The 14,240-nt window shown below is 37.9% G+C and overlaps 1 protein-coding gene across 2 annotated transcripts in view; it reads left to right on the top strand.

Moving 5' to 3' along the window:
- CEP135 (centrosomal protein 135) overlaps window positions 1-14,240 on the top strand; it is an 81,909-nt gene that overhangs the window by 56,101 nt on the left and 11,568 nt on the right. For both annotated transcript variants that reach the window (XM_010355235.2, XM_030922244.1), the window contains exons 18-24: window positions 1,421-1,476; window positions 2,502-2,670; window positions 4,115-4,225; window positions 4,515-4,700; window positions 10,307-10,516; window positions 12,005-12,207; window positions 13,372-13,476. In XM_010355235.2, coding sequence (XP_010353537.1) covers window positions 1,421-1,476; window positions 2,502-2,670; window positions 4,115-4,225; window positions 4,515-4,700; window positions 10,307-10,516; window positions 12,005-12,207; window positions 13,372-13,476 — 1,040 coding nt within the window. The remainder of the gene's footprint in view (window positions 1-1,420; window positions 1,477-2,501; window positions 2,671-4,114; window positions 4,226-4,514; window positions 4,701-10,306; window positions 10,517-12,004; window positions 12,208-13,371; window positions 13,477-14,240) is intronic.

Here is a 14,240-nt window from a genome sequence, read left to right as displayed (position 1 = left end):
TTGTGTTTTTTGAGACAGAGTCTTGCTCTGTCAGCTAGAGTGCAGTGGCATGATCTCAACTCACTGTCACCTCTGTCTCCCAAGTTCAAGCTATTCTCCTGCCTCAGCCTCCCAAGTAGCTGGAATTACAGGCATGTAACACCACACCTGGCTAATTTTTGTATTTTTAGTAGAGATGGCATTTCACCATGTTGGCCAGGCTGGTCTCAAACACCTGATCTCAGGTGATCCACCTGCCTCAGCCTCCCAAAGTACTGGGATTACAGGCCCAAACCACCACACCCAGCCTGGCTTGTTTTGGTTTTCATTGGTTATGTTTGCTTAGAGATTCTTCAAACTTTATTGAGTTTCTTATACTTTCTTTCATAGGTTGCTGCCTCCTTTTTGTCACTAGATGGTGGCTAAAGCCCAAGTTTGCCTTGGCTTTAGTGAATGCTCAGACTCCTGCCTATCTGGGATGGGGGAGGTCCCAAAGGGGATGTCCCAGCAGTGTCAAAGGGCTGGCTAAGGGTTTGTGCCCAGGGGACCTGTGGAATGTACCTCCTATAGCATGGTGTTACTGAACTACCACTCTGATTTGCTGTCTTTGGCCGAGTAACAGAGAAGAGTTTCCAGGGATGAGGAGGTAGTCCTACCTCCCCGCTTTGTCTCTGGGTGTCTTCAGGGACAGGTCTCCCTTCAGGTGTCCATGATGTTTCCTGTGTGTTGAGGCATGGAACAGGTCTCCTGCCAAATTACGCAAGATAGTAGAAAAGCTGGTTGTCCACCTCAATCTCACTTTTTCCAGCGTAGAAACCATGAATTAGAGGAGATTTTCCATGTACTTGGTGCCAGGCAGATTGAGGGAAGGGACATCACAGATGTGCAAATTTGATTCTGTCACTGTGTGCTCAGAGGTTTTTTACGTCTCTGTGGCCCAGGAACTGACTTGTCCTTGTATTTGAGTCCTGGGATAGTGCTGATGATAATGTTAACATTGTATATTTATTTTTGGTTTTCTTTGTGAGGAATGAAGTCAGCTTGTGACTACACCACCATCTTAGAACCAGAAGTTTCCCAAATATGCAATTATTATTGGCCATGTAGAAGTTTCTAAGACCCAGGACCATGTTTTCTAATGTTTAAATATCATTTTTTTCAAATAATGTTAATCTTCAAAATGTAATTTTATCTATTTGTAGAATGTGATTTTATCAGATCTCATTAAAGCAAACTCAAGAAAACTGTTCAAGGGTAGGTCAAAACACGCCAGTATGTGAAGTACGATTGGGACATGGAGATACGTTCACTTGGAGCTTTGTTTTAGGCATACTTTATATAATTGAGCTGCATATTTGAACTATGTGAATATGACAAGTTATATAAATTTAGCTAAAGACATTTTGGTTTAAAATCTTACACATTTTTGTAATTTCTATAGGAGAAAACTGTTGCTCAAATGAAGCTAATGGTCTCAGAGTGTGAATCAGCTGTGAAGTAAGTCATTAATGAAATTACATCCAGCTTTTTAGGAGATTTTAAGTGAATACAGCTTTATCTATTCAGTAGCAATGTAGCAATAGAAGAATTTCCCTTTCAATTTCCCCATTTTTGTCAATGGTAGCATCATTTTCTCAGTCTCCAGCTTGAAAATATGTTATCCTCTTTAACCTCTCCTTTTCTGTCATCCACATATAAACACTTACGTCTTATTAACTATTCTCCTATATACCTACTTGTTCCTTATTTTTGCTGTAATTATGCCACTTGGAGCCTAATCATTAAAACTTAAATTACTTAGTAGCCAATCTTGAATTTATTCTCCATCTAAACCTATCTTGAGCGCTGTCACAAAATTTTACGTTTTATGTCTAGTCTCTCCAGACAGATTGTAAGCCACTTCAAGAAAAAAATTGCTTATTATATTTATTTTACATACCCTTAACATTTTATATAATAGTGGGGATATAGACATTTAATAAATATTTGCCAATTCAATCTATGCTTTACTTTTTGTTTGTTTTTGAGACAAGGTCTCACTCTGTTGCCCAGGCTGGAGTGTAGTGGCATGATCTCCACTCATGGCAACCTCGGCCTCCCCAGGCTCAGGTGATCCTCCCACCTCAGCCTTCTGAGTAGTTGAGACTACAGGCATGTGCCCCCACGCTCAGCTAATTTAAAAAACTTTTTTTGTAGAAACGGGGTCTCCCTATATTGCCCAGGCTGGTCTCGAACTCTTGGGCTCAAGCTATTCAACTTTTAACACTTGAAAGTTTTCTGTGTTTACTTGACTGTTGGATTAATACCTTTATTTTTTTTTTTACTTCATTTGCATGTAATTATTGGTAGAGCTCTAAAAGGTCTGTTCTACCTAATTAATAGGTATCTTAATGCAGCAGTTATAATTTCTTATAATCACAGTATATTTGTATTCTGAGTATACTTGGACTATAAGTTTTCTTTTAAATGAACTACAGTTTTTAAAAGTTTTCTTTATTATTTTCACATCACTCATTTAACAGCCAGCTAAAAGAAACATTAGTTAATCGAGATCGTGAGATAAACAGCCTCCGGCGCCAGCTTGATGCAGCTCACAAAGAACTCGATGAAGTAGGAAGATCTAGAGAAATTGCTTTTAAGGAAAACAGAAGATTGCAAGATGACCTGGCTACGATGGCAAGAGAAAACCAAGTATGAACACAATGCATAAATTTTGATAGTTTTATAGTATCCATTGTTTGCTAAATATTAAAGCTCTAAATTTTTTTTCTAAAATTTAATGACATAAAAATAAGTGACATAAATAATTCATTAAGGACAATGGTGTTTATCAGGGTGTGAAAAAATGTAGCTTAGGCTAGGCACAGTGACTCACACCTGTAATCTTAGCACTTTTGGAGGCTAAGGTGGGTGGATCACTTGAGATCAGGAGTTTGAGACCAGCCTGGTCAACATGGTGAAACCCCATCTCTACTAAAAATACAAAAATTAGCCGGGCGTGGTGGTATGCACCTGTAATCCCAGCTGCTCAGAAGGCTGAGGCAGGAGAATCACCTGAACCTGGAGGTGGAGGCTGTAGTGACCCGAGATCGTGCCACTGCACTCCAGCCTGAGCAACAGAGTGAGACTCCGTCTAAAAAAATAAAGTTGCTTAGAATGCTGCTATATATCACAGGGTGTCTAATGGGTGCAACTGATCTTCTCACCATTTTGGTCTTTGTTGCAAGAAAACCTAAGGTGAGAGCATGAAATTCTGTATGTCAGAAATCATTGTCACCCTACTGGGTGAGGACATCAGCATCACTCCCAGAGCAAAGTTTCTGTGTTTTAAAGACTCAGGATAGGTTATAATTATTTGTGCTTACTTATGTCTGCTCTGAAATATACTTGTAGTTAAATGAGTGAGTGTTTTAGAATGGCAAATACTGAAAGGTATTAGTTCTGTTTGTGCTTGTTTCCTAACAGATTATACTGAGAAAACCAGTGATTTTCCTGTTTTAAATATTTTATGTTTTTAAAAAATTGTTTTCAGTATTATTCAGCATAAAGCATATTGATGAAATATGAATTTTTTTAATGTCAGCCCCTGATCATAGCTAGCCCTTAGTGTAAATACCAGATACATGATCAGGACTATTATGGGAAATGTGTGATAAAGTTTGGTTAAAAAGTCAAGATCAGACCAGGCATGGTAGCTCACGCCTATAATCCCAGCACTTTCGGAGACCAAAGTAGGAGGATTGTTTGAGCCCAGGAGTTTGAGACCAGGCTGGACATCATAGTGAGATCTCATCTCAGAAAATTAAAAAAAAATTAGCTGGCATGGTGACATTTGCCTGTGGTCTCAGCTACTCGGAGGGCTGAAGTGGAAGGATTGCTTGAGCCCAGAAGGTCAAGGCTGCAGTGAGCTGTAATCACACCATTGCACTCCAGCCTGAGTGACAGAATGAGACTCTGTCTGAAAAATTTTAAAAAGATGAGATCTGCCAGGAAAAATATGTGAAAATAACAGGAACAGTTTTCCTTTTGTCCTACTCTATCTTATTCTCCAATTCCAAAGGAATTATTTGAATATAAATAAAATTTATTTGGTGTTGTGTTCATTTTAGATTGTCTTTAATTTTTTTATTTGTAGGAAATCTCATTGGAATTGGAAGCAGCAGTGCAAGAAAAAGAAGAAATGAAGAGCAGAGTTCATAAATACATAACAGAGGTGTCACGATGGGAGAGCTTAATGGCTGCCAAGGTGAAAAATGCTATTTAGGTTGGATTTAAGACTGAGGGTTTTTCTTTTTTTAACTTTTTCATGTTGGTTTTATTCTGCCTCTACAATTAGATATTAAACATTCTAAAGTAGAGATCCTGCCTACTGCCTTTTTCTATTTTTCCCATAGATTTTAGTGTGGTACCTGCACAGATAACTAATGCTTCCTAAATTAGAACAGAATGCTCTGTGTGTGTATGTGTTTATGACATGGGTGTTCCAGTAAGTGACAGTTACTAATTTAGAAACAATTTTATTATGATTAAACCAGGAAAAAGAAAATCAAGATTTGTTAGATAGATTTCAGATGCTTCATAACCGTGCTGAAGACTGGGAGGTCAAAGCCCATCAAGCGGAGGGAGAAAGCAGCTCAGTTCGACTGGAACTTCTTTCTATTGACACTGAGAGGAGACATCTTCGAGAAAGAGTGGAGCTATTAGAAAAAGAAATTCAAGAGGTAATATATTTATTTGTTTTGTAAAGATGTTATTTAGTGAAACAGAAAACATTCAAAGATACTTTATTTTTATTTTTATTTTTTTTTTTGAGACAGAGTCCCACTCTGTCACCCAGGCTGGAGTGCAATGGCACAATCTCGGCTCACTGCAACCTCCACCTCCTGGTTCAAGCGATTCTTCTGTCTCAGCCTCCTGAGTAGCTGGGATTACAGGCACACGCCACCACGTCTGGCCAATTTTTTGTATTTTTAGTAGAGACGGGGGTTTCACCATGTTGGCCAGGCTGGTCTCGAACTCCTGACCTTGAATGATCCACCCACCTCAGCCTCCCAAAGTGCTGGGATTACAGGCATGAGCCACCGTGCCTGGCCTCAAAGATACTTTATTGACCTGAGGTCATAAACATTGATAAAATCAAGTTCAGTGGTAAATTTCTGTCATTCTCTTAATTTTCATGCAAGCCCCATTACTTTTTTTTGTGGTAAAAGATACATACATCAGATTTCCCATTTTAACCATTTTTAAGTAGACAGTTCTATGGCATTAGTACATTCACAATGTTGTGTAACTGTCACCATTATTTGTCACCCTGCTTTCTGTCTCTGTGAATTTGATTACTCTAGGTACCTCATATAGTGAAATCACACAATATTTGTCCTTTTGTGACTGATTTCACTTAGCCTTATGGTTTACTTTACCTCAGGGTTCATCCGTATTATGTAGCATGTGTCAGAATTTCATCCTTTTTTAAGGCTGAGTAACATTTCATTGTATGTATGTACCACATTTTTGTTTAGCCATTCATCTGTCAATAGACATTTGATTTGGTTCCACCTTTTGGCTGTTGTGAATAATGCTGCTGTGAACATGGGTATACAAATATATCTGTTCAGGTGCTTGCTTTCAGTTCTTTTGGGTATATACCCAGAAGTGGAATTACTGAATCATATGATAATTCTGTATTTAATTTTTTGAAGAATAGCCATGTGGTTTTTCCATAGGTGCTACACCATTTTACATTTCTACCAGCAATGCATGAGGGTTCCAATTGCTCCACATCCTCACCAATACTTGTAATTTTTTAATTTTTTGTTTTATAAGAGCCATCATAATGGGAGTGGAGCGGTATCTCGTGCTTCTGGTTTGCATTTCCGTAATGGTTAGTGATGTTGAGCATCTTTTCATTTGTTTATTAACGATTTGTGTATCTTCTTTGGAGAAATGCGTATTCAAATCCTTTGTTCATTTTTTATAATCAGATTGTTTTAAATTGTTGTAGAAGTTCTTTATATATTCTGGAGATTAATACCTTAGTGTATATGTGGTTTGCAAATACTTTCTCCCATTGTGTGGGTTGCGTTTTCAATAGTTTTTGATGTACAGAAGTTTTCAATTTAAATGAAGTCCAATTTATTTTTTTTCTTTTGATGCCTATACTTGTGGTGTCATATCCAAGAAATCATTGCTAACTCCAGTGTCATAAAGCTTTTCCCCTATGGTTTCTAATAAGAGTTTTATACTTTCAGCTCATATACTCAGGTCTTTGATCCATTTTAAGTTAATTTTTACAAATGATATAAGGTAAGATTCCACCATTATTTTTTTGCATGTAGATTTAAGTAAGATTTTGTCATAAAGACAGTCTATAAAAATCTCATAATAAAAAATGTGAGTTCAGTTAAAATATAGGGACCCAGGGTTAGATTGATATACAATAGTTGGCCATTATTATCATTTTTGTTTTGTGTAGTCTTATAATTTTTATCTTTCAGGAGAAAGTATTGACTATCTCTAGCAGATAGAATTATAGTCTCTAAAAAGATATATTGAGGTACCAACCCCCAGTCTCTTATTTGGAAAAAGTGTCTTTGCAGATGGAATCAAGTTAAAATGAGGTCATGGTGGATAGGACAATGGATATTTGGACACAGGAGAGAACACCACATGAAGATGGAGGCAAAGATTAGAGTGATATGTGTAAAAGCCAAGGAATGTCAAGGACTGCCAGTAGCCATCAGAAACTAGGAGGGAGGCAAAGAACAGATTCTGCCTCAGAATCTCCAGAAGGAACCATACCTGCCAACACCTGAATTTTGGACTTCTAGCTTCCAGAATTATGAGAGAATAATTTCTATTTTTTTAGGCCACACAATTTGTGGCAGTTTGTTACAGCTGCCCTAAGAAACTAATACAGATTATGGCACCAGAAAGTGGGTTGCTGCTGCAACAAACACCTGAAAATATTAAAGTGGCTTTAGAACTGGGTAATGAGTAGAGACTGAAAGGGTTTTGAAGTGCTTGACAGAAAAAGCCCAGATTGCCTTGAAGAGATCATTGGTAGAAATATGGACATTAAAGGCAATTGTGATGAAGACTCAGAAGAAGTGAGAGCTGTAAAGAAAACTTCTGTTATTTACAGAATACATATGTTGTCATGGATGGATTTTGCCAGAAATATGAATGTTTCCTCTGGTGATGTCTCAGACAGAGTTGAGAAAAGATGTTACTTGTTATAAAGTGACAGAGAACTTGGCTAAGTTATGGTCTACTGTTGGGAGAAAAGTAGAATTTGTAAGGGATGAACTCGGATATTTAGCTGAGAAGATTTCCAAGCAAAGTGCGGAAGAGACAGCCTGGTTTCTCCTTGTTACTTGTAGCAAAATGTGAGAGGAAAGAGAGAAATGGAGGAAGGAACTAAAAAACAAAAAAGAAACCAAGACATGAAGCTGGGCGTGGTAGCTGACACCTGTAATCCTAGTACTTTAGAAGGTCAGGGCAGGCAGATCGCTCAAGCAATCCACCTGTATCCACCAAAAAACTACACTCAGGAGTTCGAGACCAGCCTGGACAGAACCCCGTCTCTACAAAAAATACAAAAAAATTAGCTGAACGTGGTGGCACGTGACTGTAGTCCCAGCTACTTGGGGGGCTGAGCCCAGGAGGTCAAGGCTACAGTGAGCCGAGATCGTGGCACTGCACTCCAGCCTGGGTGACAAAGTGAGACCCTGTCTCAAAAAAACAAAAAGGAAAGAAACCAGAACTTGATGATTTTGGAAAATTCTTAGCCTATCCAGACAGTATGTTGTAGAGTGTGACTAGAAAACCTCTTGGTGAAGAGATTAGATATGTGACTGATGAATCCAATCAGTCATCTCAGCAGAATCACTGCCAGCTTTGACTGAAAGGAGCAGAAATGGGATGAAATGAAGGAAGGCTATTGGACTTCTGGGATCCTACTAGCAGAAAACAGACCAACAGAGCTAGTTGGCTGCAAGTTCACCTTCAAAAAAAGAACAGAATGACTCTAAGGGTAGCTCAGAGACCAGCAAGGCCACCAAGGGCAGCTCAGAGGCTGGTGGGGCTGTGGCTACCACCACAAGCCCAGACATCACAGGTTCAGATGATGGAGCTACTGTCTGTCTCCTTGGTTTCAGAGGGCAAGGCCACTGCCCCTGTGGGACACAGGGTGGGGCCACCCTGGCTGGCTCAGAGGACAGAGCACCAGATAAACAAGGCACAAATGATTATTACTAGGTTTTGAAATCTAATGGATTTGGCCTGCTTGGTTGCAGACTTACTTTGGACTAGTAACTCCTTTATTCCATTTTCTCCCTTTTACAGCGGGACTGTCTATTGTATGCCTATCCTGCCATTTTATTTTGGAAGCAGTTTACTTGTTTTCCAGTGTCATAGGTCTGTACATGGTGAATTTTGTCCCAATGTGGTCCATATTCAGAGTCTCACCCATATGTGATTCAAATGGTGCTTAGATGAGATTTTGGGTTTAGAGTTGATGCTAGAATGTTGGGATGGAGTGAATGTATTTTGTATATGGAAAGGGCATGAATTTTGGGGGACCAGAGGGTAGGAGAATTGTGTCCACCAGAAAGATACGTTGAAATCCTAACCCCTAGTATCTGTCAACATGACCTTATTTGGAAACTGGGTTTTTGCAAATATGAACAAGTTAAGATGAGGTTGTGCTGGATTAAGGCAGGCCTTAACCCAGAGAATGATGGGTGTCCTTCAAAAGTGAGGGAAATTTAGATACAGTGTGTACAGAGAAGGCTGTATGAAGATTGAGGCAGAGATTGGAGTGATATGTCTACAAGTCAGTGAACACCAGGCACTGGCAGCATCCACCAGATGCTAGGAGAGAGGCATGGGACAGATGCCCCCACAGAAGCTCTGGAAGGAGGCAGCACTGCCAACACCCACATTTTGGACTTCCAGCCTCCAGAACTGTGAAAGGATAAATTTCTGTTTTTTTTTTTTAAACACCTCATTTGTGGTAGTTTGTTACAGCAGCCCTAGGGAACTAATACACTGTCTGTAAAAGTTTTTCTGTTAAGAAGAGTATAATAACTAGTTAAAGGAATGCCTTTCAACCTTCAGAAGAGTTTTTCAGCAACTATTCTCAAATAATCTTCAATTATTTTGTTCTTTATTGTTCGTGTTCTTATGTGGTATACGAAATTAGCTTTTATTAAAGTATAAGCCAATTTTACAATACAATACTACAGTATTATATTTGTTTAGGTTAGCTTTTAGTAATGCACTAAAAAATCTAAATACTTTTCTGCAATTGTTGAAGTTGATTGAATCTTCACAGCACAATATTAGATTTTCAATGTAGATTTGTGGAGTTTTTTTTTAAGAGACAGAGTCTGCACCATCGGCCAGGCTGGAGTGGAATGGCTTGACCATAGCTCACTGTAGCCTTGAACTCCTGGGCTCAGGTGATCTCCCGCCTCAGACTCCCACATAGCAAGGACTGTAGGCATGTGCCACCACACAGCTAATTTTTGTATTTTTTTGTAGACAGGTTCTCACTATGTTGCCTGGGCTGTTTTCAGATTCCTGGGTTCAAGTGATCCTCCCACCTCAACCTCCCAGAGTGTTGGGGTTGCAGACGTGAGCCACTGTACCTGGCCATTTTAATAGCCTGTTGCAATAATTTTATTTTTCAAATGCAGAATTCTTCCCAAAACCCAGAAGTAGAGTTTATATCAGTTTGTATTACTCATAATTCAAATTGTGAGAAATTTCAAATGTGGATTCTTCTTAAAAAAATGTATCAGTATTTGAAATTTTTTTCATTATTTCAGTTATTAAAATATTAAAAAGTTATTTACTATTACTTAGGTTAAATTTAAATTTCTTCAGGTATTTAGTTTTGAAGTAAACCCCATTTTTGGAATTTAGAATTTAACTGAAGACAGTTGAGGAGTGATATGTATATATGTTACTTTTTCTTGAAATGGCATTATTATAACAGAGATAATTTATAAAGGAAAAATTTAATGCAATTTCAAAAATTCCTCATATCCACAACCCCGTGACTCAATAACTTTCTTTTTTACATCTTCCAAATATATAAATATACACATGAGGTACACAGTTACCATGATTAATAATTATACACAATTCCTTTTGTTAAGCATTAAATAGGTCATCTTTAAATAGTAGGCAGCTTCCTGAGAGTATTTTAAAATAAGCAAAAATTGACTGTCGTATTTTTCTAAAGTGAGATTGTTGGCTGTACACATTCAGGTTCTTAAAATGTTTGAGTTATTTTTTTACTTGTTTCTTTTTATTTTTTCAGCACATAAATGCCCATCATGCTTATGAATCTCAGATCTCATCAATGGCAAAAGCCATGTCTCGATTAGAAGAAGAGCTGAGACATCAAGAAGATGAGAAAGCAACAGTATTAAATGACTTGTCATCTCTTAGAGAACTTTGCATTAAACTTGATTCAGGCAAAGATATTATGACCCAGCAATTGAATTCCAAAAACCTTGAGTTTGAGAGGGTAAGAAAGAGAAATTGTCTTGGCAAATTGTTTTATTGAGCCCTACTCTAATTGTTTTACTTTAGCATTCACCACACCATGCATATATTTGTTTCCTTTTAGAGTAGTTACTTTTTTTTTTTTTTGAGATGGAGTTTTGCTCTGTCGTTCAGGGTGGAGTGCAGTGGTGCGATCTCGACTCACCACAACCTCCGCCTCCTGGGTTCAACCAATTCTTCTGCCTCAGCATCCCGAGTAGCAGGGATTACAGGTATCTGCTGACACACCTGGCTAATTTTTGTATTTTTAGTAGAGATGGGGTTTCACTATGTTGGCCAGGCTGGTCTCAAACTCCCAACCTTAGGTGATCTGCCGGCCTCGGCCTCCCAAAGTTCTGGGATTATAGGCGTGAGCCACTGTGCCCGGGCCTACAGTAGTTACTTTTGACTACAGGATTTTGACAACCAGATTTGACTGCTTGATTCTTTGCAAGATTTCTCAGGCAAACATAGTGATGAAAGTGGGTGCTGTTTTGGAATAGATGGCTATTTAGGAAATTATGAATTTTCTGATTATAAATTAGGAGCATATCCTACTACATTCTTTCTCTGTTTAAAAGTAAGACTTGAGGCCAGGTACGATGGCTTATACCTGTAATCCCAACACTTTGGGAAGCCAAGTCAGGCAGATTGCTTGAGCTCCGGAGTTTGAAACCAGCCTGGGTAGCATGGCAAAATCTCGTCTCTACAAAAAATACAAAGAATTAGTCAGGCATATGGCATGTGCCTGTAGTCCCAGCTACTTGGGAGGCTGAGGCTGGGAAGGTTCACCTGAGCCCAGGATGTTGAGGCTGCAGTAAGCAGAGATTGTGCCACTGCACTCTAGCTTGGGCAACAGAATGAGACCCTGTCTCAAAAAAAAAAAAAAAAGTAAGACTTGAATGAAGGATTGAACGGTTCAGTGCTTCCAAAATAGAATATTTTTCCCGATAAAAATCTCAAGTGTTTAAATCTTAATTAAACAAGTCTATTTAGCTAGAATTTGCCATTCCCAAACAGAGGCATTACTTTAAATAACCTTGTGTTTGTTTTCAAACATGGTTGTTTTCAATTTTCACTCATCTAGTAGTATCCTTATTTTCAAGTACTGAGAAGCTACAATACTGACTTGATTATGTAGTCAGAGTAAGCATATTCAACCAGAAGGATCTCATTGCCCTTATGATTTTGTCTTAATGACCCTCTCTTGACAAGGTACCATGACTGAAAACTATTTGAGGATTGGAGTAGATCCTATAGCCAAATAAGCCCATGGTAAAAATAACGAAGATTATTTTGAAAATAAAGTGTCTTTCTTATACTTAAAGAAATGGTTCATAATCTTTAACCAATACCCAAAATGAAACAAGTGATGGATGACTAGTTCCACAGAGCTATATTGTCATATACATAATTTTTTCAGAGTAAGTTTAAATTGTACTGAAGTAATCTTACTTTGTTTTTCATGTAGGTTGTAGTGGAATTAGAAAATGTAAAGTCAGAGTCAGACCTATTGAAAAAACAACTGTCAAATGAGAGACATACAGTTAAAAACCTTGAATCATTGTTGGCTACAAACAGAGATAAAGAATTTCATTCTCACTTAACCTCCCATGAAAAGGATACAGAAATCCAGCTACTTAAGGAGAAGTTAACCCTTTCTGAAAGCAAATTGTAAGTGTCTTAAGTCAATTTATGCAAAGACAATTGCTTGTGAAGGATAATTTTTTAATTTTTTTGAAGTGGAGGAAAGGATAAGAGTATAAAGGATAGGCAAAGTGCAGTGGCTCACACCTGTAATCCCAGCACTTTGGGAGGCCAAGGCGGATGGATTGCTTGGACTCAGGAGTTTGAGACCAGCCTGGGCAACATGGTGAAACCCCATCTCTACTAAAAATACAAAAAAAAAAAAAAAAAAAAAATTAGCCAGGTGTGGTGGTGCACACCTGTAGTCCCAGCTACTCAGAAGGCTGAGGTGCGAGAATCACTTGAACCCAGGAGGTAGAGGTTGCAGTGAGCCGAGATTGCACTACTGCACTCCAGCCTGGGCGACAGAGCGAGACTCTGTCTCAAACAAACAAACAAAAAGCATATGAAGGGTGTACAAAACCAAAATATTTGGCTTATATGTCTGCTGCTTTTGGAAATTTAGGAGACTTGCTCAGGAGAAACATCATGTTGGGAAGTGCAGACCTGTATATCTTCACTACAGAGGTGGTACTGTGGCAGAGTAATGAGAAGAGAAAACGTTAGGAAAGTACCTACATTTGAGGAATGGATAGAGGAGTCAGTGAAGAGAGAGTGTTCTCAGGAGAAGAAGAGGTGGCTGTGTTTTATGCTGTAGATTAGGAAAAAGGACTCTAAAAAGGCTATGAGATTTGACCCACATTACGTGTATTGATTACTTTGGGAGAGATTGATGATGTCATACTTTTACAATAGAAGGATTTAGACATATTTGTAGGAAGAGGGAAGGAAACCCAGAGTAGAGTAGGCATGGAAGAATGAGCTTTTGAAAGGTATTAAAAATATTAACATTTCTCTTTCCAAGGCAAGCGTCAAGAAAGAGCCAATGACGACACTTTACATCTTGATATTACAGTTTATGTCCCATTCAAATTTGTATCCCTATCATTGCTTTAGTGCTTAGTATGTAATAGATGTTCAGTAAATGTTTCATAAATAAATGAATGAAAAAGAAAATGTGATAAAAGCCCTACAAGTTTAGAGAATTCTTGTTGAAAGGTCTTGATCTTCTCTTTATTAATTTAAAAAACCACAGCACTTGACTTTACAAAACAGAACATTTATTTCTGGATTTTTAAATTTGTTTTTAAGAACTAGTCAAAGCCGGGAAAACACCATGCTTCGAGCTAAAGTGGCACAGTTACAAACAGATTATGATGCCCTGAAAAGGCAGATCTCAACTGAAAGATATGAACGGTAAGACAAATTTTTTAAACATTTGACAGTGTTTTTATGTGTTCTCTATTGTACTTCAGAAAGTATTTAATATGGTTTACAAATAGCAAACTTTTAAAAAAGCTAATACATAAAGTACATTTCTTTGGCAATTCTTCCTTTTAAAAAAGGCAACAAGTACTGGGGATGATAACAGCTCTACGGTAACTAAAATAGCAAGTATTACATAGCGGATGCTTTATAAATGTTTATTGAATAAAATTGTTTAATCTGAAAAATAAGGTAAAATAGCAAGTGTTGTATAAATATTTCCTATAGCATTCTGTAGGGCAAAATTAGAGCCCACAGTTATTTCAAAGAGTATAGAGAAGGAACAACAATCCCTACAAGAGCTCCGAAATGTGTGGTTCAAGTAGGTTGTTCCACATACAAATCATAATAAAGGTAATGATATTGAAGATAGTAACAGCAGTTAACAGATGTGGGCCAGACACTATATAAGTGTCTGATTAATCCCACCAACAATCTATTATTATGCCTACATAAAGGAAACTGAGATCACATAAATAGTAAATGGTAGGACCAAGAGTAAAACCAAACAGGTTTTAATTCTAAAGCCTGTACCCTTAACCTCTCCAATGTATTCCCTACAGCTTAGTAATTTTCATATTCACTCATATTTTGGTTCATTTGCTTTATGTTGAAAAATTTAATCCCCAAGTGTTACAAACCCAGAAAGAGACCTGCTTTAAATCAAAGTCTAACTTGCAAATCAATTGCCAAGT

Source organism: Rhinopithecus roxellana, chromosome 2 (assembly GCF_007565055.1).
Source record: "Rhinopithecus roxellana isolate Shanxi Qingling chromosome 2, ASM756505v1, whole genome shotgun sequence".
Lineage (NCBI taxonomy): Eukaryota > Metazoa > Chordata > Mammalia > Primates > Cercopithecidae > Rhinopithecus > Rhinopithecus roxellana.
The sequence above is the reverse complement of the archived record's forward strand: the minus strand, read 5'-3'. Positions and strand labels throughout refer to the sequence as shown.